A 25,693-nucleotide genomic window follows, 5' to 3' on the forward strand; every position below is an offset into this window, starting at 1 on the left:
GTGGCTAGAGGAAGTACTGCGAGGGGCAGCTAGCCCACATCAACCAATAAAGATGCTCTTAATCACAAACCCTCTCGTGTACATGTGTGGAGTGAATGTACAGAGAGGAGCACCACAGAGGAGTTCCTCGCCAGGACCATCCCCAAGTGACCGAAGGGACCCTGATGAGGTGGAGGCGCTGCACTGGAACTAGGTAGGACTCAAAACACTACCTCAGCTGCCTGTCTGGACGGGTCCTCCCCACACACCATCATGCGGGAGACTCAGGAGTCCTGTAGCCAACAGGTGCACCACCAGACACTATCACACTGTAATGGGGGCCGGTTAGACCACTGGGGCCAATGTGAGATTGGGTGGGTCAGGCCGGGCCAGAAAACCCGTTACATTTGGAGGCGCTGCTGAGATAGTCCTGGGGTGCCCCACTTTGTAGTTACCGTTACCCTGTCAGTCAGCATGTCTGCGCTCACGCCCAAATAAGTGGCCGACTGGGCCGAAAAGCTAGGAGAGCTTCTGCGACACGTGGTCGCCGTAGACGGGGTGCCTGCTGATGTCTCCATGTTTACTGTCTGCAGCGCAGTAAGGACATTACCTGGTCTGGCGGGCGCCCGCCTCATCAGCAAGCACTATAACATTGACTGGCAAGAGAACACCCTATTGCTGCCACTGAACAAGCTATACTTCCTGATAGAGGCCCACGAGTAGTGTATCTACCAGAGACTTTGCCGCAAGGGTGCCCTCTAATTTACCCGGGAACTGTTTCCAGTCACGTCACTTCCCTCCCCAGACATGAGGGTTGGGATGACAGAGATATGGCCGCCAGTACACCCATCCGATCAGATATATCCCTACCCAGAGTGACCTTCTCTTCAGATGCTAGGCAAGGGGCCACCAGCTGGGCCGGTAGTCCGCCAACATCACCGGTTACTAACCGGTCCGTGAACAGTTCTACCCCAACCCCTAACAGGCAGCGAGCAGCGATAGCCAGTGGCTCCGACAATGACGGCTCCCTGCTAGGAGTGACATTCCCGCAGCTTGTGGAAGCGATAACTACGTCCGCCCAAGCCCAAAATTATTGGAAATTGAAGGCGTTCTCAGGAACGGTTCCTGTCCCCACAGGCGAAGAAAGTATCGATTCTTGGAAGGAGCACACCCTCAAGGTGATCGACGAATGGCCCTGCTCTGAAACGGTCAGACAGCAGAGAATCCTGGAAAGCCTACGACCCCCAGTGGCCACCATGGTCAGTGCACAGCGTGACCAAGACCCTGATCTCTCTGCTCATCAGATGGTAGACTTGTTAGTCCAGATCTATGGCAAAGAGGAAGAGGAGAGTGAGCTATGGTTCAAATATTACGCTCTCCGACAGAAGGAGAAGGAAGACCTGTCCGACTTCCTGCAACGCATCCAGCTGGTCCTGTGGAAATTGCGAACTTGCGGCCTCATCCTATCTTCAGAAATGGACGAATATCGGCGCAAGCAGTTCCTCCGAGGGGCCATCCCCACTCATCACATCGTGATCATGATCAGGTGCTCACTAAAGGAGGGACCTCCCCCTACCTTCATGGACATTCTGGGAATCGTAAAAGGGCATGAGGCCTATACCAAGCTGCATGCAGGCACCAAGGTCAGAGATCCTCCGGCCAGTGACACCCCGGGAGCCTCCGCTCGCCGGACCAAGACACCTGTCAAAGAGGAAGATGCGCCACCCAAGTCGCCCTCAACGAAAGGGCGGGCTTCGGGGAGATCCTCCCCCACTTACCCAAGACGACTGGACCTCAAAGACGTCGTCTGCTATACCTGTGGACAGAAAGGCCATTTCTCTAGAGAGTGCCCTAATGGAGTCACCCAAGAAAAGGAAACGCCCCGTAAAGGAAGCTCGGCCAGGGCTATGATCTGTCAGAGGCAGACCTCAGAAGCCAAAACCACCGAGGCCACCCCCACGCCTTCCGAAGCCCCTCCTGATCTGAGCCCAGGCGAAGGAACTCCAGGGGGAGATGGTTACTGTCAGGTGGGCCCTTCGGCCATCGTACGTGTGGTAGTAGAGGGAGTCTATGCTGCTGCTCTATTGGACACCGGGTCTCAAGTGACCATAATATACCGGCACTTCTACGACCAGCACCTGAAGCATTGTCCCCTGCGGTCGGCGGAACATATGAAGGTGAGGGGGTTGAGCAACGAGGATTACCCTATCGATGGGATTGTGAGCGTTCAACTGGAGATACTTCAATTGAATACCGGCAAGAAACATCCCATGAATGTGGAGGCAATGGTGTGCCCAAAGCCTCAAGGACAGTGTCAGTACCCGGTCATCCTGGGGACAAATACGGATATAGTACGAGCTGTAATCAGAGCCTACCTGAAGGAGACTAATGAATTGCCAATGGCCAATACACGCCTGGATCCTGTACTGAGAGAGGAGTGCAACCGAGTATATGCCCTAGAGCGTCACGGGGACCTCTACAATCGTCAACGCGGACTGACGACCATTTCACCAGGGGGAGTGAAACGCCTGGCCGTCTGGTGCTGTTATCCGGATCGGGAGGAGACCGATCATCTGTTCTCTCTGGAGAGTGACCCTGAGGAAGTGATCCAGAGAGGGTATGGGGTAATACCTGAAGTAAGAGAGTGGACGACCCGAGTTCCTCTCCGAACCCATGTGTATATCCAAAACATCTCTCCATTTCCAATGGACATCGATGTAGGACAAAGTCTGGGCAGTATATATCCCGTCAGCCCGGTAGAAACCGCGCCCCAGGTGAACGCCGCTGCAGTAGGTGAGCGGTTAGTCGACCTGGACTTCAACTTCGGAGATTCGACCCTGCCCACAGAGTGGAAGGATCGACTGACAGCCAAGCTGAAGGAAAGAAAAGCAGTATTTTCTACCAGCGAGATGGATGTGGGCCGCAGTCGCAGCGCCCAACACACTATTAGGCTGAGTGACGCCACTCCGTTCCGTGAACGCTCTCGTCGTATCGCCCCCAGGGATGTGGACGATGTAAGGGATGTCCTGGAGGAGATGAAGACCGCTGGAATACTGACGGAGTCGCGGAGTCCTTATGCATCACCCATAGTGGTAGTAAGGAAGAAGAATGGATCTGTAAGATTGTGCGTCGATTATCAAACTCTGAATAATCGTACGGTACCTGACCAATACAATCTCCCTCGTATTGAAGAGATCCTGAATGCTCTGAACGGGAGCCAATGGTTTAGTGTGCTCGATTTGCGATCTGGGTACTACCAGGTACCCATGAGTGAAGAGGATCAGGAAAAGACTGCCTTCGTCTGTCCTCTGGGCTTCTACCAGTTCACGCGTATGCCCCAAGGTATATGTGGAGCCCCTGCTACCTTCCAGCGGTTGATGGAAAAGACAATAGGGGACATGAACCCTCGGGAGTGTCTGGTTTACCTGGACGATATCATTGTCTTTGGGAAGACCTTAGAAGAACACGAGGAGAGGCTGCTGAAGGTGATAGATCGTCTTGGCCAAGAAGGATTGAAGCTATCACTCGACAAGTGTAGGTTTTGCCACACCTCAGTGACCTACGTGGGACACATCGTGTCTGCCCAGGGGATTGCTACTGATCCGGCCAAAGTAGAAGCGGTGGTGAACTGGCCGCGTCCCGATAATGTCGCGGAACTGCGATCCTTCCTCGGTTTCTGTGGGTATTACCGTCGGTTCGTGGAAGGGTACTCTAGTCGAGCTAAACCCTTGAACAATTTGCTGAAGATATACCCTGAAGATACTGGGAGAAAGGCCACGTCGGCCCGTCAACCGTTTGGCGATAAGTGGACGCCTGAGTGTGAACGGGCCTTCCTGAACTTGAAGAAAAGCCTGACTGAAGCACCAGTGCTTGCATATGCTGACCCAGAACAACCATCATCAGAAGCACCCCGAGGGTCTTCGGCCTGTAGCCTACATCAGCCACAGTCTGACACCCAGTGAGCAGAAATATCCGGTGCACAAGTTAGAGTTCCTGGCTCTCAAATGGGCGATCACGGAGAAACTTCATGATTACCTCTATGGTGTTACGTTTGAGGTAAGGACCGATAACAATCCCCTCACGTACATCAATACTTCCGCCAAATTGGATGCAGCCGGACACCGATGGCTGGCGACACTATGTAACTACCGATTCTCCCTGAAGTACAAGCCAGGGCCTCTGAACATTGGGGCCGATGCTCTATCACGACGACCAGGATTGAGTGCTACCCCTGACGATGATGAATGGGAAGAGATCCCTGGACCTGGGATGCGAGCAATGTGTAGTATAGCGGCCGTCATCAATGATCAGGTCGCTTTCTCTGAACTAAGAGTTGCTGATTCATTAGGGTGCCAGTCGCAGGCGATCCTTGCTGCCTACTGCGACCCCGCAGGGATGAACATAACCCAGGACAAAGTCATAAGATGGAAAGACTTAGTGGACTATCAATTAAGAGATCCCGTGATCAGCATAATTCGACAAGCCGTTCAGCGAAAGAACCCCGCTCTATTGAAGAGTGCTCCCCGAGATCTGGTCGCGTTACTCATGCGTGAGGTGGACAAGTTCGAGATAGATAATTGTTTGCTCTATAGGGTAGTCCAATATCATAACCACCCTGATAGGCGACAACTAGTTCTACCCCAAAACTTGAGATATATGGTGTTGAAGTCTCTACACGATGAACACGGGCATCTCGGTGTAGAGAAGACTTTTGGGCTAGTCCGAGACCGGTTTTTCTGGCCCAAGATGCGGGAAGCGGTGGAACAACACTGCCGCCGTTGTTCCCGGTGCGTTCAACGCAAGACGTTGCCTACCCGAGCAGCTCCCATGGCCCATCTGAAGAGTTCTGGTCCAATGGACCTGGTGTGTATGGACTTCCTGTGTATCGAATCTGATAGTCGAGGAATCGGTAATGTGCTGATCATCACGGACCATTACACCCGCTATGCACAGGCCTTCCCCACTGGGCCCAGGGACTGATATCCAGACGGCGCCACTACAAGAAGTAGTTCCGGCCGCGGAGGTAACGTGCAAAAAGGAGGGATATTTTGCACGAAAAGCAGCTGCCAGGAGAAGGCGGGAACTAGCCGCGGGCCAAGAATCCCACTCTGATGAGGAAATTGGCGCGAAAACGCAGACCGCGCCCACCAGGACTGAGAAACGCGCGGCTTTAATTAAGGGGCATGCTATTCCCCTGTGGGATCCGCCCATACTTGCAACCCTGGGGGCGGGTTCCAGCTATGCCAGTGGAAGGAGGAGCCGAAGCAGGAAGTGGCTGGCTCAGAAGCTTCTACCGGTCAGTTGCGAGGAACCACTGACCTGGAGAGACCCATACTGAAAGTGGTCCCTACTAAAAGAATGGCCTGCTCCTCCACTGTGGGCACTATGGTCTCCACCCAGCCCTACTCGGTACCCGGCGGGGTACTGGTAGTCAGGGTGGCCAACACCGAGACGGTGGTCGGGCTCTGCCTTCAATGCGGGCTGCCCGGAGGCATTGTTAACACAGCGGCACGCTGCCCACAATGCGGGACATTATACTTATGGCCAATGCCCACGTTCATTCCGATCCAATCTGCTGACCCCCCGGGGGATACGGCTAGGCGCTCCGCCGAGTCCCCTGGTGCACTGTGGATCAATCGTGCAAGTCCCGGAGAAAGGGGACTGGAGTCGATTAAATCGGCTGGGTCAGCAGCAACCGAGACGGTCGGGTCACCCCCCGACCGCACTAAAAAAAGACTATCACCCCGATCTGTGACCCCTAAGTCGGGGAAGGGGGACTACTCGGATGAGGATCTCCGTGAGCTAGCGGAGGTGAAATCGAGGCCCAGGACAGAACCGGGGAGGACGACACCCCGTAGCGTGAGTAGCAGCCTGGAAAGCAGGGCGTCCCCCGCAGATCGGCGAGCCGACAGACGGAGTCCCTCCGCCCCAGGATCTGGCAGCGACGGGCGAGAGACGCCTACACCCCTGCGGAATGGTAAGAGAAAGCCACTTACTTACCTTGCTCCGGTAGACGGTGTAGCGGAAACAAGGCCGTGCCAGGCCCAAGACGCACGTGCGGAGAAGATACCACTTCCGGTGGAGACGACGGCGGAGCTTCCGGATGTCGTCATCGAGGAAGAGATCCTGTATGGGGGTCCAACTTAAGATGGCGGCGCTTCCGGTTCCGGAGAGGACATCATTTCCGGTGGCGACGGCGGAACAGACGGGAAGGATGCAGCGACGCTTCGGCGATCGGGTGAAGGTCCCCGATCACCTCAAGGGCCCAAGAGCTGGATGGGAGAACCGCAGACGGATGAGGGTGAGCTATCCTCCTTGGATCAGTCCATGGACAGCCGGGAACGGGTCGTAGTCCCGTGGCGTATCCCATCTTGCCCTTATGCCCAACCCCACACCCTAGGTAAAACCCCTGCCCCCATCACCTGTTCCCCGGGGTCCCCGCCTAGCCTGGAACTTGTGGACATACCTTTGGGGGGGGGGAGGAGAGAAGGACTGGGGAGAGACAGCGCAGTTGCGCTACGGAGGGCAATTCTCGGGGAGGGGGAGAATTAGGTAAGGCCGCGGTAGGCCGGTGGTTGCCTCCTGCGACCAATAAAACAGAGGACAAGGCCTTGGGATCATCACGGTGGTCCGTACCACGGTCGGCACGGACATCGGGGGTATTCTCATGGGGGGATGCGGAAGAGAGTGACTCAGGGGATTCACACAGGTTCAAGGAACACCGTTGGTGGGCCCCGCTCTTTGAAGGTTATGTGGCCTGGATGGATCGTACGCGATTCCTTATCCGAAGGGAGGATGTAGTTGATTTTTGGTGGGCCAAGGGAGAATTCACCCCTGAACAGCGAGATAGGGAGCTGCAGGAACGGTGGTATAAGCTTGAGCACAGGGAGATAGAGCCCATGGGTCCCGACACACTGTCCGATCCTGTGGATCCTGACGAACCCCTATCATGGGTGCTACCTGGGAGGGCAGGTAGGGCTGACCTAATTAGGATCAGTAGAGCGGAACGGGCAATAATGGCTCGATATAAGTCTTCCCACGGGTTGGAGTACCCTTATGTCCCTGAACCCCTCATGGAGGAGATAGAAGAGAACAGGGAAAAGTGGCTTAGGGAAACCATCGAGATGTACCTAGTCAATAAGGGGAGTGAAGTTACTGGAAGGAGGGCAGAGGACAGAATAGATCACCTGATGCGAGTGTGGAGTATAGGGAGGAATATACACAAACACAGGGTGACCTATAGGCCCGAGAGGGGACTGCCTAGTCACTATCATGTCACGGTCCTGGACATGGGTGGTAGAGAGGTTAGAAAACCTGACCCGAGTCACTATTATTAGGGGGTACTAAGGCATTTTGCGGGCTCGTGGCTGCTGGTCGGGGCGGGCTTGGCGAGATGTCACTGTGGTCATTTTTTTTGTATAATGTACAATCTGTGATGTTAACAATAATGTGTTATGTGTTACAGTGCTTCCTGGAAGAAAGTATTTAAATTTAGGTCCCAGCGAGGTCGATGGGATTCACCAGGGGGAGAATGTAGCGGTCATGTAAAATGGCTACAGTCATCTCTCCTGCTGACAGTAAGGCCTAGTAAGTTGTGGGCATGCCAGCAGTAATTATGGAGGTTTGCCCTCACACCCTGGTGGGGTGCCCTGTGTATGGATGGGAGTGGTCATAGGCTCTGACTCCATGGTTAGTGATGTCAGAGGTGTGTCAGTTTCCAGAATGTACATAAGGCACAGCACTGTGTCTAAAAGTTAGTTCTGTGTCCTGCGTGGTTCTGAGAAGAGTTATGTTATAGTAGCTGAGTAGGAAGACTGTGTCCAGGGACCTGGCACAGGGTAAAGACATCCCGGCTGGGATAGGGAATCCCAATTAAAGGAGAATTACACCTTTTAAAGGGAAGCACTGACTGATATGAGTGGCTAGAGGAAGTACTGCGAGGGGCAGCTAGCCCACATCAACCAATAAAGATGCTCTTAATCACAAACCCTCTCGTGTACATGTGTGGAGTGAATGTACAGAGAGGAGCACCACAGAGGAGTTCCTCGCCAGGACCATCCCCAAGTGACCGAAGGGACCCTGATGAGGTGGAGGCGCTGCACTGGAACTAGGTAGGACTCAAAACACTACCTCAGCTGCCTGTCTGGACGGGTCCTCCCCACACACCATCATGCGGGAGACTCAGGAGTCCTGTAGCCAACAGGTGCACCACCAGACACTATCACACTGTAATGGGGGCCGGTTAGACCACTGGGGCCAATGTGAGATTGGGTGGGTCAGGCCGGGCCAGAAAACCCGTTACATATAAAAGAAACAAAACAGCATGTCTACATGCACCAATGGTGTGGGAGTTGCTAGACCTAAATAAGTATATACTACTGGTCAATTTGATCTACAAATAAGGAGGTCATCTCCAGTGGACCCCACTTCATATCTTCATATCTCATATAATAGGGATAGCAATTAATTTACTGCTACTGTACATCATTTTAATTTTGTATGTTTATAGTATGTGTGTTACATATGTGGATTAAACCAAATATTCATAATACTGTACATTACTGCGAGTGCATGCAAAAGGGATTTCTTTCCTGTTTTATGTTTATCTATAGCATATATTTTATTATTTGTACAGGGAGAAAGACCTCCATAATTAAAGATCTCCTGATCCAAACAGGTATTGCACCACACATACAGGTAGCATAGGCTGCGTAATCTCCCAGGGGGGGGGGGGGGGGGCGGGACAGTGCTATATATATTATATATATTGGATGTGTTTTTGTAATGGGGTCTTTGCAGGTAAGCTTTTATGACTTGATAAATACTGTGATAAATAATCTCAAAAGAGGTCTCTATTTTTAATGTGTATGACCTTGTTCAAAATGTTTAACAGTATCAGTCTCTTTATGAACTGACTGAAAGTAATTACACTTAGTGATGTGGAATCCACTTAGTCTAGGCCATTAAAAATGATTTTTCTCCAGTGCAGTCACACGCCTACTCCTATTAATGTTAATCCGTCCCCGGGGTTATGCAGTTAATCTGAGTCCGAAAAGGGCCAACCTGTTTCACCACTGCCAAGCACTTGTACACTTACACTCGTGGTGCTCTTACACTCTGCTTATGCCTTTACCTGCATGGAAACTTGCCACGGCCAGGTGTGAGGGGCAGCGGGTTCACCATTAACAATTCTTGAGCTAATCTGGGGAGGATATGTCGGCTGTCCACATTTGGCTGGCCAGTCTGCAAGCAATGAAATGCTCGTGTTAAAAAAAGAACAGAGGAAATTAAACACAAGCTTTTCTGTCTTCCTAACTACTTGCATCTTTATTCATTAACACAGTTTTGTTTCCCAACCATCCACATGCAAAAGAATCCTGCTGAGGCAGTACAGAATCTCATTAGACAACTGTTACACTTAAAGCAGGGATTTGCCTATACAATTCTTTTATTTTTTTTAAATGTAATCATTGAAACAAGGTGGTCCTCCATAGCTAAACTGAGTTTTTTCATCTTCTGGGACACCCCGGGTTCCAAACAGCTACCGGTGTGTTTAAATGTAACCCCTTGGGAAACAATATGGCCACCAAATCTTGCAGGATTTGCAGACCAATAGGAAGTTGCGGTTTCCTATTGGACGATAATCGCAGACCTGTTGCTTTCTCCATGAGGGTGCACCAGCACCTAAAACAGTCAACTTCAGAGGACCCCCAGCTGGAGAAGCGTTCAGTTCCATTGAAATGAAATTCAATGAGTCTAAAATCTTTTATCGGCATGAGGAAGATGGTTAAGAGCAGATTTAATAAGAGACTCCCAAGGGGGACTCATTAAAGTGATAAATATTGGTGTTATCGGTATGAACTGCCAAGTTTATTTTTCGTCCAATAACTAAAGCCATATTAAAGTGGTGGTAATGATCTTTTTACTGCGGCCATATTTCAGCGTTATTTTTAATAGACATATGCAAATTAGCATGCAAATGTACAACAATGAGAAATTAACAGTGAATATCTTATTCACATGCTATTCACTAAACTTCAATACCTGGCGATATCGGGCTACTGCCAAATAATTGTGCCAATTATAATTTTTTTTAATGAAAATTTTTAACTCAGCGTTATCAACCGTTAGTGAATCTACAGTAGCCATATTAGGGACACTTACAATAGCATTACAGCATTGATCTCGCGGAAACACCCTTTCCAGTGAATGGCAGTGAACGCCTGGTACAGATAAAAAATTTCACTTGTGATTGCGTAAAATATAAGAAACCTGTTAATTAAATTCCATACATTTCATGCGAAAGAAAAATCTCTGGCGCATAAACTGATGTCTGTGTACAGTATATAAAACTATATTGAGATCAAGATCATCAAAACCAGCACATTTGAATTTAAAAAAAAGAACAATTTATTAAAATAAACATAATAAAATACATGTATAAGGCACCTGAACATTAGTGCAATTTTTTTGACCATATAGTATTGTATAGTAAAAAAATCTATTCAAATGTTCTGGTTTTGAAGATCTTGGTCTCAATATAATTTTATATACTGTTCACAGACTTCAGTTTCTGCTCCAGAAATTTTTCTCTCTTTCGTACTTTGCACAATGGAGATTGGGACCCTCTCTCATCTCCGGCTGCAAAACTGAAAGTCTTTGATTGTATACCCCACTGTTTAAATGTTTTAGGTATATGCCACAGGGAATCACTGTCTAAGTGGCGCTATACATTAGCGCCCCTATCACCTCTTTATCACTATACATTTGATGCAGCCTGTTAAGCAAGAGGAATTTATGTCACATCAGGAATGGTGGAGTTAGTCGAGTTTTCAACCCAGAGAAGGGAGAAAAAAAAAATGAAGGACACAAAATAAAAATATAACGTATCCCAGTTTGATATCTGCATCATACTGTAGATGTTCCTACTCCTATGGACACTCCAACAAATCACAAGTTGATGCGCAGAGGTCAAAATTATAACAAAGAGCCTTGATACATGGGAGGTAAGAGACAGACATGCAATGATAATTCTTCTGGAAACTCCTGCATACACTGCCAGTGCAATGTTCAAAAAACCTGCTATAGCGTTAATAACAATGAAACTTATGTAAAGAGTACGTAAACTACGTGCCCAACTTCTGTGTAAAAGTTAAAAAAAAGTATATAAAAACAGATAACAAATGGAACAGAAATGTAGTTCCTCAAATGAATCTATGGCTGTTAGTCACTAAGCTCTGATAAGGAGTATCAGACCTCCATCCCATGTTATAGGAAGTTTCTTTCGTCACTGGCAGTTAACATGAGATTGAGCTTTAATACTCCTTATCGGAGCTTAGAGAATCTGCCTCTTTATTTCTTCTTTTACATAAATTTATGTTTGGTGGTCTGCATTAAGAAAAGTCACAAAAATCCCATCTTGTTAAACAGAATGAGATTCAATGTACCACTATATTTGATGTCACAAATCTCACACCACAGAATGATACAAATAGTGTTTTGAAGCATGAGATTTACGTTAAGAGACCTTACTCTGTACCATTTTGTAAAAGCCCCAGGAATGTAACTCTTCACCTATTGAAATGCTATCCCATGGGTTGTTGGGTGGTGGAGCTTCTGTTGGAGGAGCCACCAAAGGATCAGTCCCCCAGTAGGCTCGGAACCCTTTCCCCTCTGTAAAGACATCGCTGTGGAATCGGAGTGTGATGCGGTGGCCCTTGGTAGTAATGGCTGGTGGGAGTAGAGTTCCACAGAAAGGTCCTGTAAACAGTGAAAATAAAGGAAACACATTACGAAAGGTCAGCTTGAACGCCAGCTCTGCTAAACATGACATTAATATACTCCAAGACACAGCTATACTAGCCTTTTTACATACACTGTACTCACACTTACTCTATTAGCATGCTCTGTGAACTACAATACTTAGCACATACTGTAGGCCTACTATTTCGGTAATTCTCCTGGCACACTAGTTAGGGGCTGATTCAATATACTCTGAAGTGTGCCACAACAGTATGACCGGCCGCTTCGGAGTATATTATACAGTATTAGTTCATTAAACTGTAAGCTCCTTGGAGTCTGCAATCCCTTAACTCAGTGTTTACGTTTGTATTTGATGAGCTTATCCCAGTAGTTGTATTATACTTCTTTATTTAATGTCATATATTATCTATGTAAAAAAAACAGCTCATGTGGTTGGAGCAACATAAATAATAATGTTGAAGCAACATAAATAATAATATTACTTAAAAATAAATAAATACATATTTACATTATAAAAAATCTCACTTCTTTGCTGTTTTATATATTTGAGCAAATTATCTCCTCTCGCCAACCTACTCAGACAGTTAACCCTATTGATCAAATGTGTGACTCCTAAGCAAATGCAGTAAAATGCAGCAGGGCTCCCTAGTTAGGTGAAAATAATTATGATGTTAGCAGCACTTGTACTAGTAATAAATTAAAATAACTTTTATATTGGTGTATAAGATGTGAAACTATTTAATAATACAAGTAATTATTGTGATTTATTATGCCTGTAATAGCGACCGAATTCTGTGCATAATTCCTTTCACTACCTAAGTAATATCTGTATTTTGAACATTGGAAACAAAACATTTTCCTCTTTGATAATGATATCTAAGAAGGTCATAGTAATCTAAATACATCAAATGGATTTGAATGGATTATCTTCAAATGAAGCACAACTCTAATCTCCAGGTGAAACTAACACCATGACAACAGACTGGATGGGGATCAAACCATTCTGTAAAGGCTACTTCACTCTTATTGACAGTATGACATAGAAATGCACAAACCAGCCTGCTTTATCAGCTGGAACTGTTGTAGTTATAAGGGCACTCATTAGAGATGTTCGAACGTGTTCATATTTCCTTTGCCAGTTTCGCTCAGAGTTTCGCAAAAAGTTTGAAAATTCAAATATGTTCATTGGACATATTGAACACAATGGAAAAAAGAAGCAGTCACAATAACAGCAGGTATCTTGTCACAGGTACACGTTGCGCTAATCAAGGAGAAGATTAGTGCCAAAGATGAAAAAGATCAAACGACACTCCACTGGGCTTAGAATAATAGCACATTTATTAAATATCAACATTTTTGTCCACTTTAAGAGACTTTTGTCAAACACATTTTGCCAGAAACAAATGTGCCCTAAAATATCAGTTTTGGGGGAGGGACACACAGATGGGGGGGGGATAAAGGAGGAGAGAGGGGGAGAGTAAGAGAAAGTCTGTAACGTCGCTGACTGCAATACAGGATACGGACACGCAGGGCAGAGGTAGGGAGTAATACACCGATCTTGGCCTGGGATCAGAGGCCTGGGATGCAGGTGTAATCAAGTATGTTCCGGGGTCGAGGCAAACCGCAGGCAAGGGTACTCATGTCGGGTTCTGAGGTCGAGCAGGTGGCAGGCAAAGGGTAGTCAGGTTCGATGTTGAGGCAGGCAGCAGGCAACGGGTGGTCAGATTCAGTTCCAAGGTCAAGACAGGCAACAGGCAAAACAAAGGCAAGGGAGAGCACTGACAAGGAACAACTGCCTGCTATTTAAAGGCCAGAAGCAGCTGCTGGCAATGAGGGCCTGAGAGAGGCTGACTTCCCGTCAGGAAGTGAGGAGCAGGAATTGCCAGGAAGCAAGATGTCCACGGTAGCTTCAGTGAGGGTGAGAGGGGTCACTTCCTGTCAGCAGCAATCTTAGGTATTCGGACAGATCCCTTATAAAGTCCTATTTACTAGAGGGCCCACTAGCCTATGTACCTCCAAAAACACTCATCTATACAACATACTGTACGGTGAGATACCTGTCAACAAACCTGAGATATCTGGGAAATATTACAATTTATACAGTGGCGAGAAAAAGTTTATAAACCCCAATGATTACGGAAATTCCATAGTTTTTCTATAATAACCTTCTTGAATCAAAACCAATCTTTTCTTAAATATCCAATAAGGTTTATATTGACCAATTCCCTGTCTTTTGAAACAAATGATGTAGGAATTAGATAAACAATGATTAATTAAGAGTCAGGGTATGTACAAAAGTAAGTGAAACCCTGATTTTATCAGCTAAATTAAAGTGGATAATTAGACCCAGGTGTTTAAATAATTAGGTAGATCTTCAGGTGTGAGTTTGGGAGGCCCTACCCTATCTAAAGATCAGGAACTTTGTGTGTTTGGTTTTCACCATACAGGTGTGTGGAAACACATCATGCTACTTTCAAAAGAAATCTCTGAGGACCTCAGAAAAGCAGTTATTGATGCTCATCAGTCTAAAAAGGGTTACAAAATAATTTCAAAGGATTTGCGGCTCCACCAATCCACGGCCAGACAGTCTAAAAATGGGGGAAGTTTAATACCACAGTCACTCTACCGAGAAGCTGTTGTCCTACCATAATCTACCTACCAAACGTAACATCCAAGGGTCTGCAGTCCACTCTCGCCCTGGCTAATGTGAGTGTTCCTGACTCAACTATCAGAAATAGACTGAAGAACGGTGTTCATGGAAGGATAGCCAGGAGCAAACCAATGTTCTCTAAAAAGAATGTTACTGCCCATCTGAAGTTCGCCAAAGAGCACATAGATGATCTACAAGACATCTGGAACAGTGTTCTCTGGACAGACAAATCATAGGTAGAACTTTCTGGTCTCAATGTTTGGCGAAAACTTAACGCTGCATTCAAACAGAAGAACCTCATACCATTTCTAGGAAAGAAGGAGGAGGGGTGTTTTTTTATATTGCAGACACCTTATAATTTACGCTCCTAAATTCACCCCCAAGCTCACCCTCTTTTAAAATCCTAGTTGGCAAAATTTGCCCCCCCCCCCTTTTCTAAGCCCATTTATATTGTTGGCATCTACCACCCCCTAAAGCCCCACTACAATCCCTGTCTGATATCATCCTACAGGAACTTTGCTCAATTTCCTCTCTGAATGAGAAGAGTGTGCTGCTAGTTCTTGGAGTATTTAACTACAATTGGCTCAACCGTAAAAACAAGAAAATCCAGATACAACTCAAGTTATTTAACCTAATGCAACTAATTTCCCAACCCACATGGACAAACCTGAAATCTCACAACCTAGACTGGACTCTCTCTCTCTCTCTCCTCTAGACCCAGCAGAATCCAATCCTCTTGCATCCTACCTGACATTTTCAGTGACCATGCAATTGTATACTGTTTAAGGAAAATCAGATCACCCCAATCAAGCCCCAAAGATCTCCTCACTAGAACATTTAGAAACTTTAACCCACAACAGTTTCTGGCTGATGTTACTAGCTGCCCTTGATACAGAATCGACTTAATTCCCGACCCCGATTCCGCACTCGACTATTTTCAATCCGAGTTCTTAAAACACTGTGATACCCATGCTCCACCACGCAGAATAAGAGTACAGGGGTCCACCTTCCGTTGGTAACAACCGACCTTATATCGCTCTACCATCGTAGGGAGGGGTTGTGGAAAAGCTACAAAGTAACTGGCACTAGCAAGGATCTTAATAACTACAGATGCCTGCGAAATATATACACAAGGCACGCAAAAGCACAATATAACTCTGACAATCTTCACCAAAATACATCAAATCCAGCTAACTTCTGGAAGGTTATCAACAATATTTTCCAGCCTTCTAGCCATCAACAACCATGTAATATTATTACAGCAAAACCCACTGACATTGCAAATGCATTCAATGAATACATTGTGGGGTGTGCAACTAACTTATTAGTGAAACTACATACATGAACCTCATTATGGGAGTACTCCTATAGCCCCACCCTCTGCCAACACTGCCCACAATTTTCAATTTGTCCCAGTATCTGGAGAGGAGATTACACAAGCGCTCCTCAAATTAAAACTAAGCAGCCAATGTGGACCTGACCTACTGCAATCTAAGTTCCTACGTCTTGGTGCCCCAGCCATTGCCAAACCGCTTGCTTCCCTAATCAACGCTATTTTGTCTTAGGGCCATATCCCTAAGACCTGTAAAACTGCAAGAATTGTCCCAATCTTTAAAAGTGGGGACAAAAACACTGTCTCAAACTACAAGCCAATCTCTCTTCACCCAATACTATCCAAAGTCATGGAAAAATGTGTTCACTCCAAATTAAGCGATTACTATTCCAAGACAAGTTTCCCTAGCCAATTCCAATCTGGCTTTCGCCCCAAACACTCCACGGTAACGCCTCTCCTAAAATTTTGCAATGAGACCCAGTGTGGAATGAAACTCAGGGTGGAGGAGGGCTCCCCCGCCCTAAAATACCAAGAATAGGGATGACAAAGGACTAAGATTATGGCTGACGGTTATTTGCAGGTATTGTTAAAACAATAAAGCTGTGACCATTTTTACTTCCACAAAACTGTGTCGTCTCAGTTTGTTAAGTGGGATGTAAGTAAACCACGCAGTAGGCACACTAAGCCTTTAAGAGAGGCAGAGGTCCCAAAATGGGGCCGTCGCATCAATAAGGGATGAGTGCCTCCATGATGTATATACTGTGGCTTCCTTACCCCTCCCCCCACCACGAGGGTTGTTAGATTTGCGCGCACCAACAGGGGGAGGGGGGTGAATCGGGCGGGCTATTTAAACCCTGCTCTTGCAGGAGCTGCTCACTGATTATGTTTTCCCACCTACCCATCCCATTGAGAATGTAATGTTGTGTTGTGACTAACCATATCTTATGAATCTGTTATCAGATTCATTGTCACAGCTTCGGCGGAACTGTCAGGCCAGTTATCGTAGGGACACCGTGAATACCCGAAATGGGGCTCCACCCGATGCGGATGGGTCGCCAGGTAACAGTCCCCCTGAAAAGATTGTGCGGGCTGGAGGCACCAACGCAGGCGGTCGGGCGCTGTACCCCTGGCACCAATCTTTGGTAGCTGGGCTCTATCCTATGCGAGTTGGCCCAGGCGGCCATGATAGGGGGACCTAGGGTGAGCGGATGACGTGGCGGTTGAGAATAGTCTCCCGGTGGCGGTCGAGAGTGTCTCTCCCGGAGGACGGTAGATTAGGGCGGGTGGAGGAGGCCCCCCCCCCCACCGGAAGATACCGAGAATAGGGATGACAAAGGACTAAGATTATGGCTGACGGTTATTTGCAAGTATTGTTAAAACAATAAAGCTGTGACCATTTTTACTTCCACAAAACTGTGTCGTCTCAGTTTGTTAGGTGGGATGTAAGTAAACCACACAGTAGGCACACTAAGCCTTTATTAACTGGTGCAATATTCCTAGATTTTGCAAAGGCTTTTGAAACTGTTGATCATGTTATCTTTCTAAATAAACTCCAGTGCTCTGGAATAGGGAAGCATGCTTAAAACTTCCTGCCTATCAGGTAGATCCGAACATGTGTCTATCTCGGGCACTAACACTAACACCTTGGATATCACCTGTGGTGTCCCGCGAGGCTCTTTTCTGGGGCCCCGACTCTTCTCAGTGTTTATTAATGATCTTCATACAGCTTGTAAGGGAGCTTCAATACACATGTATGCGGATGACACAATCTTATATGCACACAGCCCTAACCTCTCTGATCTTGGTCACATGCTTCAATCTGACTTTTTGAGCCTTGAATATTGGATTTCCCAAAACAAACTGTTTTTAAGTACTAACAAGATTGTAACAATGGTATTTGGGACCAAGGCTAAATTTCTAAAGCTTCCAATGAATGAGCTCCAGATCAGAACCAATTCTATTACTAGAATGGTTTGACTCCCATTTAACATCTGGGTTGCACATTGATACCCTGATATCCAAAACCTATGGCAAACTAGGTGTACTATATAGGAACAAATCCTCCCTAAGTCTGCTGGTCAGAAAGCGCATCGCACAGCAGATGCTGATGCTAATTATAGACTATGGGGACATAGTATATGGCACGGTACCCCAAACTACCTTGGCAAATTTGATACCCTCTACAAGTCAATATGCAGTTTTTTCCTCTAATGCAACTACAACACACATCACTGTGAAATGCTCAAATAACTAGATTGTTAATCTTTCCTTTCTTGCCCTCAAATACTCTCTGGGCAAGCTACCCGCTTATCTGAAGAAGCTCCTCACCCCTACCACATGCAGCAGTTATCATCTGAGATCTGACTCCAAAACACTATTCATGGTCCCAAGGTTCAACAAAGTATCCGGCTGCTCCTCCTTCTCTTACCGTGCACCCCACAACTGGAACAATCTACTGGAGACTCTCACAGCCACCACCAGTCTAAGTTCTTTCATAACTAAAGCTGTCTCACATTTGAATCTCGTCAGTAACTGTTACATACGCCCATAATACTGTATATATTATCTTAAATTGTGCATGCAATGTCTTGTATATAATGTATAACCTTGTTCACTTAATGTAACTATGTATTTGTAACCATGTATTTGTCATCATAACTCTATGCCCAGGACATACTTGAAAACTAGAAGTAACTCTCAATGTATTACTTCCTGGTAAAACATTTGATAAATAAACCTTCAAGCATGGTGGTGGGAGTGTGATGGTTTGGAGCTGCTTTGCTGCCTCAGGACCTGGATGGCTTGCTATCATTGACACAACCATGAATTCTACATTGTATCAGAAGATTCAAGAGGAGAATGTCAGTCCATCTGTCCGTGAGCTGAAGCGAAAGTAGGTCATGCAGCAAGACAAACATACAAACAGATCTACAAAAGAATGGCTGCAGAAGAAGAAATTCTGCGTTTTAGAATGACCTAGTCAAAGTCCGAATCGAAAACCCATTGAAATGTTGTGGCACGACCTGAAGTGAGCTGTCCATGCAGGTAAGCCCTCAAATGTCACTGAGTTGAAGTAGTTCTGTAAGGAAGAATTGGTCAAATTTCCGCAAACCGGTGTGTGAGACTGAGCAGCAGTTACAGGAAACGCTTAGTTGAAGTCATTGCTGTTCATGGGAGTGCCACAGATACTGAATCTAAACGTTCACATACTTTTTCACACGTGGATATTGAATGTTGAAACATTTGTGGATAAATAAATGTTGAAAAAGTATCATGATTATGTGTTATTTGTTCATGTTACCTTTATCTATTATTAGGACTTAGATTAAGATCTAATAGCATTTTAGGTTTGAAATATGTGAAAATCCTAAGGGGGTCGCAAACTTTTTCTTGCCACTGTGTGTGTGTGTATGTGTGTATATATATATATATAATCAAAAAATAAATAGATGATACCGTTCTGTGGCTAACGAAATGCTTTTATTTGTGCGAGCTTTCGAGATACTGTACACTGATCTCTTCTTCCGGCAATGTTACAATGAATGAAGCAAAAGGTATACTTAAAAACAGTGTCTCTTGGAATGTTATCTGTGCTGTTCCTTCCCCCGGTGTGGATGTGTTGAAACCTCTAGCCATAAAACACATCCACACCGGGGGAAGGAACAGCACAGATAACATTCCAAGAGACACTGTTTTAAAGTTTACCTTTTGCTTCATTCATTGTAACATCGCCGGAAGAAGAGATCAGTGTATCTCGAAAGCTCGCACAAATAAAATCATTTCGTTAGGCACAGAACGGTATCATCTATTTATCTTTTCATTATTGAAGCTCGGCTAACACGGTACTGATATCTCTACATGTATATATATATATATATATAAACACAGAAGAAAAAGAAACCTCTAAAGTAGCACTCAGACAAAAATTTGCAAAAATAAGAAGGGTACTTTAATTAAATCCAAAAGATAACAGAAATACAAACAACTGACTGATGAGCCTGCCTGTCTAAAAATAAATTGGTGGACACAAGAAAAAACAAAAAATAATCAAAAACACAGTATAATAAACCCAGAAAAAATAAAAATAAAAAATTGATGCCCTAAGAAAAACCTTGCTCACTGAGGGAAAAGATTATTTCCCGCAGTGCAGCAGTACAGACCGGCCGGTCACCAAAGATGTTAATGGCTAGTAGACATCATAAAAAAAATTCTAAACTGAGAGAATATACACAGAGAGAAATATATGTGCTGTACTGATAGCAGTGAGAATGTCAAATACACAGGGATAAGCCTAATACAATTGTATAATATTATAACAAGGAATATATGTAGAGTAGTTCATTTAGTGACCCAAATGCACAAATATAAACAGATGGGAAAAACAAAGGGAGAGATGGGTGAACAAAGATACTCAGCTCCTTGAGAATGAAACACTGCAGACATCAGTCAGCACAGCACAGTCCACAAATAAAGTCCAGGATGTTGGACAATGTTGATGGTCCCAAATAAGACTGAAGGCAGGCAGGGTCAGCAACAGCAAAAATTAAAATTAGCCCACTAACGCGTTTCGCCCACAAAGGCTTCCTCACGAGTGGTACTAAGGCTATGTGACAGGAGCATTTAAATAGGTAGCAGATAATCAAGAGATTCGCGCCAAAAAAACATATTTAATAGGTGTTTTTAATTCCCTCTGTGATTGGTGCTGAACATGGAGTCTCTGTAAGATCCACAGCCGTGTATAGTCCCGCGAGATTTGAGTATTAGACACCACACATGCGCATTGGCAAGTTAACTGTTACGCCCGCCATCTTGGTTGTGGTTTTTTTCTATTTTGCCCTTAGTGACGTCACAATATCATTGCGATCGCATGAGAGGTTTCCCATACTTCTCGCACATGCGCAATAGAATTTGCAGGTTGCGGTCGCCATCTTTGAATAGGCAGATTGCCCTCAAATGGGTTCTGATCGTGATCGATCAGTTTTAACAGAAACAGTTCCTCGCGCATGGGCAAATAATAATAGAGGTGCCCAGACATATAATAATTCACAGCAGTCCATGGATCCTATTTGTAGAGATAGAAACAGCATCCTTAATCACATCTTAGGTCCATTAAATCCTATCATGGTAATCACCCAATAGGGCGGTTTTAGGTACATATACATAGCGAATTTCATCCTGGAGAATATCCCCTATAGCCGATGGATATTTTTTGTAGGTAAATTCCTATACATGGAAGGAGAGTAGTGCCATATTGAAACAGTGGTTTTGGCATTCCAAACAGGAACAGGGTATAACCAGCAAGAATATATGATATAGATTGATCTATGATAATAGAGGAAAGAAGACAAAGATTAAAGCAAATCTTCCAAAACATCTCAAAACCCAATTCGACAAAATCATTAACACTGCAATTAGGAAACAATAAACAATAAAGCAACAGATGGATAAACAAAAATATCTGCATAATTAACTAAAAAGAGGTATGTATAAGGGGAAAACTGTCAGAACTGTTAATAAATTACTGATAAAAAACAAATCAAAACCTAATTCCCATAAACTTGAAACCCCCATAAGAAAAAATATAAAAAAATGATTCAGATATAAACTGTTACTTCATTGTTTCCATGCAGACTCTGCAGTATCACCTATAGTAGAAAAACAAAATGTTTTTCTACTATAGGTGATACTGCAGAGTCTGCATGGAAACAATGAAGTAACAGTTTATATCTGAATCCTTTTTTTATATTTTTTCTTATGGGGGTTTCAAGTTTATGGGAATTAGGTTTTGATTTGTTTTTTATCAGTAATTTATTAACAGTTCTGACAGTTTTCCCCTTATACATACCTCTTTTTAGTTAATTATGCAGATATTTTTGTTTATCCATCTGTTGCTTTATTGTTTCCTAATTGCAGTGTTAATGATTTTGTCGAATTGGGTTTTGAGATGTTTTGGAAGATATTAGGCTTATCCCTGTGTATTTGACATTCTCACTGCTATCAGTACAGCACATATATTTCTCTCTGTGTATATTCTCTCAGTTTAGAATTTTTTTTATGATGTCTACTAGCCATTAACATCTCTGGTGACCGGCCGGTCTGTACTGCTGCACTGCGGGAAATAATCTTTTCCCTCAGTGAGCAAGGTTTCTCTTAGGGCATCAATTTTTTATTTTTATTTTTTCTGGGTTTATTATACTGTGTTTTTGATTATTTTTTGTTTTTTCTTGTGTCCACCAATTTATTTTTAGACAGGCAGGCTCATCAGTCAGTTGTTTGTATTTCTGTTATCTTTTGGATTTAATTAAAGTACCCTTCTTATTTTTGCAAATTTTTGTCTGAGTGCTACTTTAGAGGTTTCTTTTTCTTCTGTGTTTATATATCTATATTTTTCCTCTAGCACCACCTACAGCTTATACTTTACTTCTGTTACAACTATATCAGATATATTTTTCTGATTTAGGTAGGTTTATTTGACATTGCATTAATTTTTTGGAAGTGATGCGGTATTCACTCGTTTGTGTACAATATATATATATATATATATAAATATATATATATATATATATATATATATATATATGTACATACATATACACACAGTATATTCGCCCGCTCGCCATGGGCGTGTGCATTTGGCCCGCAGGCGATTCGTCATGGCCGCCTAATCAACACACGCGGTTTTTGCTGTCCCTGCAACTGTCTTCTTCCCCTGCTTGGCGGATGCGCGCTGAAAAAATTGAAATTCCCCCCAACCTGATTGGTTGATGATGCATTTTGACGTGCAGCCAGGCATTATATCAGTGCGCACATGTCAGCCTGCCCTTCCTTTTGGAGCCGTCGGAGGTCGTGAGTAGTGGCAGCGATCTTGTTAATTAACCCCCAAGAAGTGACAACTTGTCCTGTTAATACCCAGACCCCGTGTTCCGCTCCTGCCGACTTCCAATGATGGCCCTGCGGCACAGCCGGCACCCCCACATTGTACTATGGCCCCTGCTGCTCCCGAGCATATGTATTATCACCCACCCATTCACTCGAGTTCACTCCTGCTTCGTCTCCCTACCTTCTCCGGCGCTTCTGACTTGGACAGCTCTCTCTCGGGTGGTGGGGGGGAGGGGTGTGTTGCAGTGTGTGTGTAAGTGGCACTGTGTGTGTAAGTGGCAGTGTGTGTGTGTGTGTAAGTGGCAGTGTGTGTGTGTGTGTGTGTGTGTGTGTGTGTGTGTGTGTGTGTAAGTGGCAGTGTGTGTGCGTGGCAGTGTGTGTGCGTGGCAGTGTGTGTGCGTGGCAGTGTGTGTGCGTGGCAGTGTGTGTAAGTGGCAGTGTGTGTAAGTGGCAGTGTGTGTGTGCGTGGCAGTGTGTGTGTGTAGCAGTGTAAGTGGCAGGGAGTGTGTGTGTGTGGCAGTGTGGAAGTGTGTGTAAGTGGCAGTGTGTGTCTGTGTATCTGTGTTGGTAAGTGTGGGTGTGCACTGGTAAGGGAAGAGGATGGAGGGGAGAGGGAGGAGAGAGAGGAGGGAGGAGTGAATTTGCACTGTTGACATATTGCTACATAAATACTTTTTAGACTATATTGGTCTGCACTATTGCTATTCCTTTTTCTCCTTCATCTCGAGATATCTATAGCCAGTGGGGATTACTACTCAAAGATTACAGTGCCACGATAAATGTATGCGTGCTTGGTAATTATACCATGTGAGTGGGCACTTTATATCATGTCATTCATTACACCCTATTTAAGAAGCAATGTCTTTTATTTCTTCCTTTTTGGTATCTGTGCTCCCCACGTTTCATGAAGACTTTTATTTCAGGGGTGTTCATATGTATTGCTGCATGTGGTGTATAGAGGACTGTTTAATTAGGTATATCAGTCAATAATGTCTCTGCTAAAGCAAAACCCCTATTTCAGCCTGTGGAGAATTTTACTCGGCAAACTATAAAAAAAAAATCAGATTTTTTGAAGTTTGTCAAAAAAGGGCCTATTTCACCAGGTTTGCAAATTTAGGGGGAATGTTCGCACATCTTGAGTACTTATTAGAAATCACCTAATGCTTCAGTGGGACCTAATTTACATGACTACCTGCATTCATTTTTTCCTTTTGCCACCGAACCCCATTCAAATTTTAGCACCCACTATCCATTTTCCTGGCTTCCCATCACATTTTGGATCACCTACAAAGTTCTGCTCCTTACCTTTAAGGCTCTCCCCTCATCTGCTCCTTCCTACATATCATCTGTCATCTCTCGCTATGCCCCTGCTCATCTCCTTCACTCTACACACAACTGTCTCCTTTCCACCCCTTTCAACTCTATAGTCCGTTTCCCCTCACTGCACTGTATCAGTGGAACTCCCTCACACTCACTACAGTATATGCCAAGCAACTTTTCTCCCCACCTTAAGACAACCTGAAAACCCACCTCTTAACTGAAGCATCCCAACAGCCTGCACTCATGGCTATTGTCCCACATTAACTCCTACAAACCATTGTGGCCAAGCACTGCCATCTACTGCACGTATTCCATCACCTGCTGTCTCTGTACATTCCCCAACATACCACTTAGATTGTAAGCTCTCCGGGGCAGGGATTTCCTTTCCTATTGTTTCACTTTGCTGTGTTTATTGTATTATAATTCCCTGTACTGTATTGTCTTTGTAAAGCTCTGAGTACACTGTGTGTGCTATATAAATAAAGATATACATACACTGGACAGAGCCATCCAAGTGGTACATAAAAAAATAAATTAGAGCTTACTTGACAAGGTAATGTTTTTTAATGGAATAAAATAAATAAGCCATAACATATCTTCTGCTCCAGATGTTTTCTTAAGGAATAGCACAGTTTAGTAAATAGGTTAAAATCATGAAAGACTTACCATATTTTACCACTGATCCAGTACCCTCTTCGTAAGCTGCTACATAATCATAGCAGTTTCGAGTTGACAAGTCTACATCTTCTAAATCAAAATGAGTGAAGTTTAGGGTAATTTTTTTCCCATCAGGCACCTCTATGAGCCATACACACATACTGTTGACTGGATAGTTGTAAGGCCAATTGGGGGATTTTATCACACCACTCTCCTCATTGGAGTTCCCACCACATGACTGGAGCTCTATAAAACATAAGCAAAAAGTTAAATAATACAAAATAATACAGATTTAAAAAAAACTAAAACTCTCCTCCTCAGCTGGGCTCGCGTCGCTCGTCTTCACTCCCGTAATTCCTGGTTGAATCCCCAGATGGCAGACAGGAGGCAGACAGAGATACTGTATTGCACTATTTTGTATGTTTCTCTCTTTTTCCTATATCTGCGCTCCTTGAGAGGTTGCAGACCCCTGACATAGTCTAAATTCCTACATACCGCCTCAAAGAAATGAATAAGGTTAGTTTGCCCTATCCTTCAAAAATCCATGCTGACTATTACTAATAATTTGGTTATTAATTAGGTATTCCTGAATATTACCCCTTACTAAACCTTCAAGTAGCTTCCCCACTATTGATGTCAGGCTTACAGGTCTGTAATTCCCTGGTAGTGATCTAACTCCCTTTTTAAATATAGGCTCAACGTCTACTTTACACCAATCTTGTGATACTGAGTAAACAGGGCTACACTTGTAAAGGGAGATGATTGCCCCATATAATCTGTTTCTTTTTACTTTTCTTATTTCTATCTTTGAATAGGGGCACCGCCCAGTATTCATTATTCATTGACAAACACCCCTATTGTCTGGGTTTATCCCCTAATTGATTATACACCTAAGCCCCATTTTTAGTGGGAAGAATTCTCGAAAGTTTGTCTTATCCCGCGTTCTTTCTCTTTGTCTAGTTTTTTTTAATCCATATTTAACATGATTGGCATTTGAGAACAAAATACATTATGGCTCGTGATGCAATTTGTAACATGCACCCATATTTTCCTAGGAATTGAGCTGCAGATTATCAGCTCACATTGAAAATCTGTGATTTCATGTGGGGCCA

The 25,693-nt window shown here is 44.7% G+C and overlaps 1 protein-coding gene across 1 annotated transcript in view; it reads right to left on the minus strand.

Moving 5' to 3' along the window:
• The window catches only part of LOC142463287 (ovochymase-2-like), a 134,696-nt gene that overhangs the window by 74,282 nt on the left and 34,721 nt on the right, over nt 1–25,693 (minus strand). Inside the window, exons 10-12 of the mRNA XM_075565831.1 lie at nt 24,591–24,827; nt 11,554–11,739; nt 9,113–9,222 (exon numbers count right to left, since the gene is read on the minus strand). Coding sequence (XP_075421946.1) covers nt 9,113–9,222; nt 11,554–11,739; nt 24,591–24,827 — 533 coding nt within the window. The remainder of the gene's footprint in view (nt 1–9,112; nt 9,223–11,553; nt 11,740–24,590; nt 24,828–25,693) is intronic.

The sequence above is a fragment of the Ascaphus truei genome, chromosome 1 (assembly GCF_040206685.1).
Source record: "Ascaphus truei isolate aAscTru1 chromosome 1, aAscTru1.hap1, whole genome shotgun sequence".
Classification (NCBI taxonomy): domain Eukaryota; kingdom Metazoa; phylum Chordata; class Amphibia; order Anura; family Ascaphidae; genus Ascaphus; species Ascaphus truei.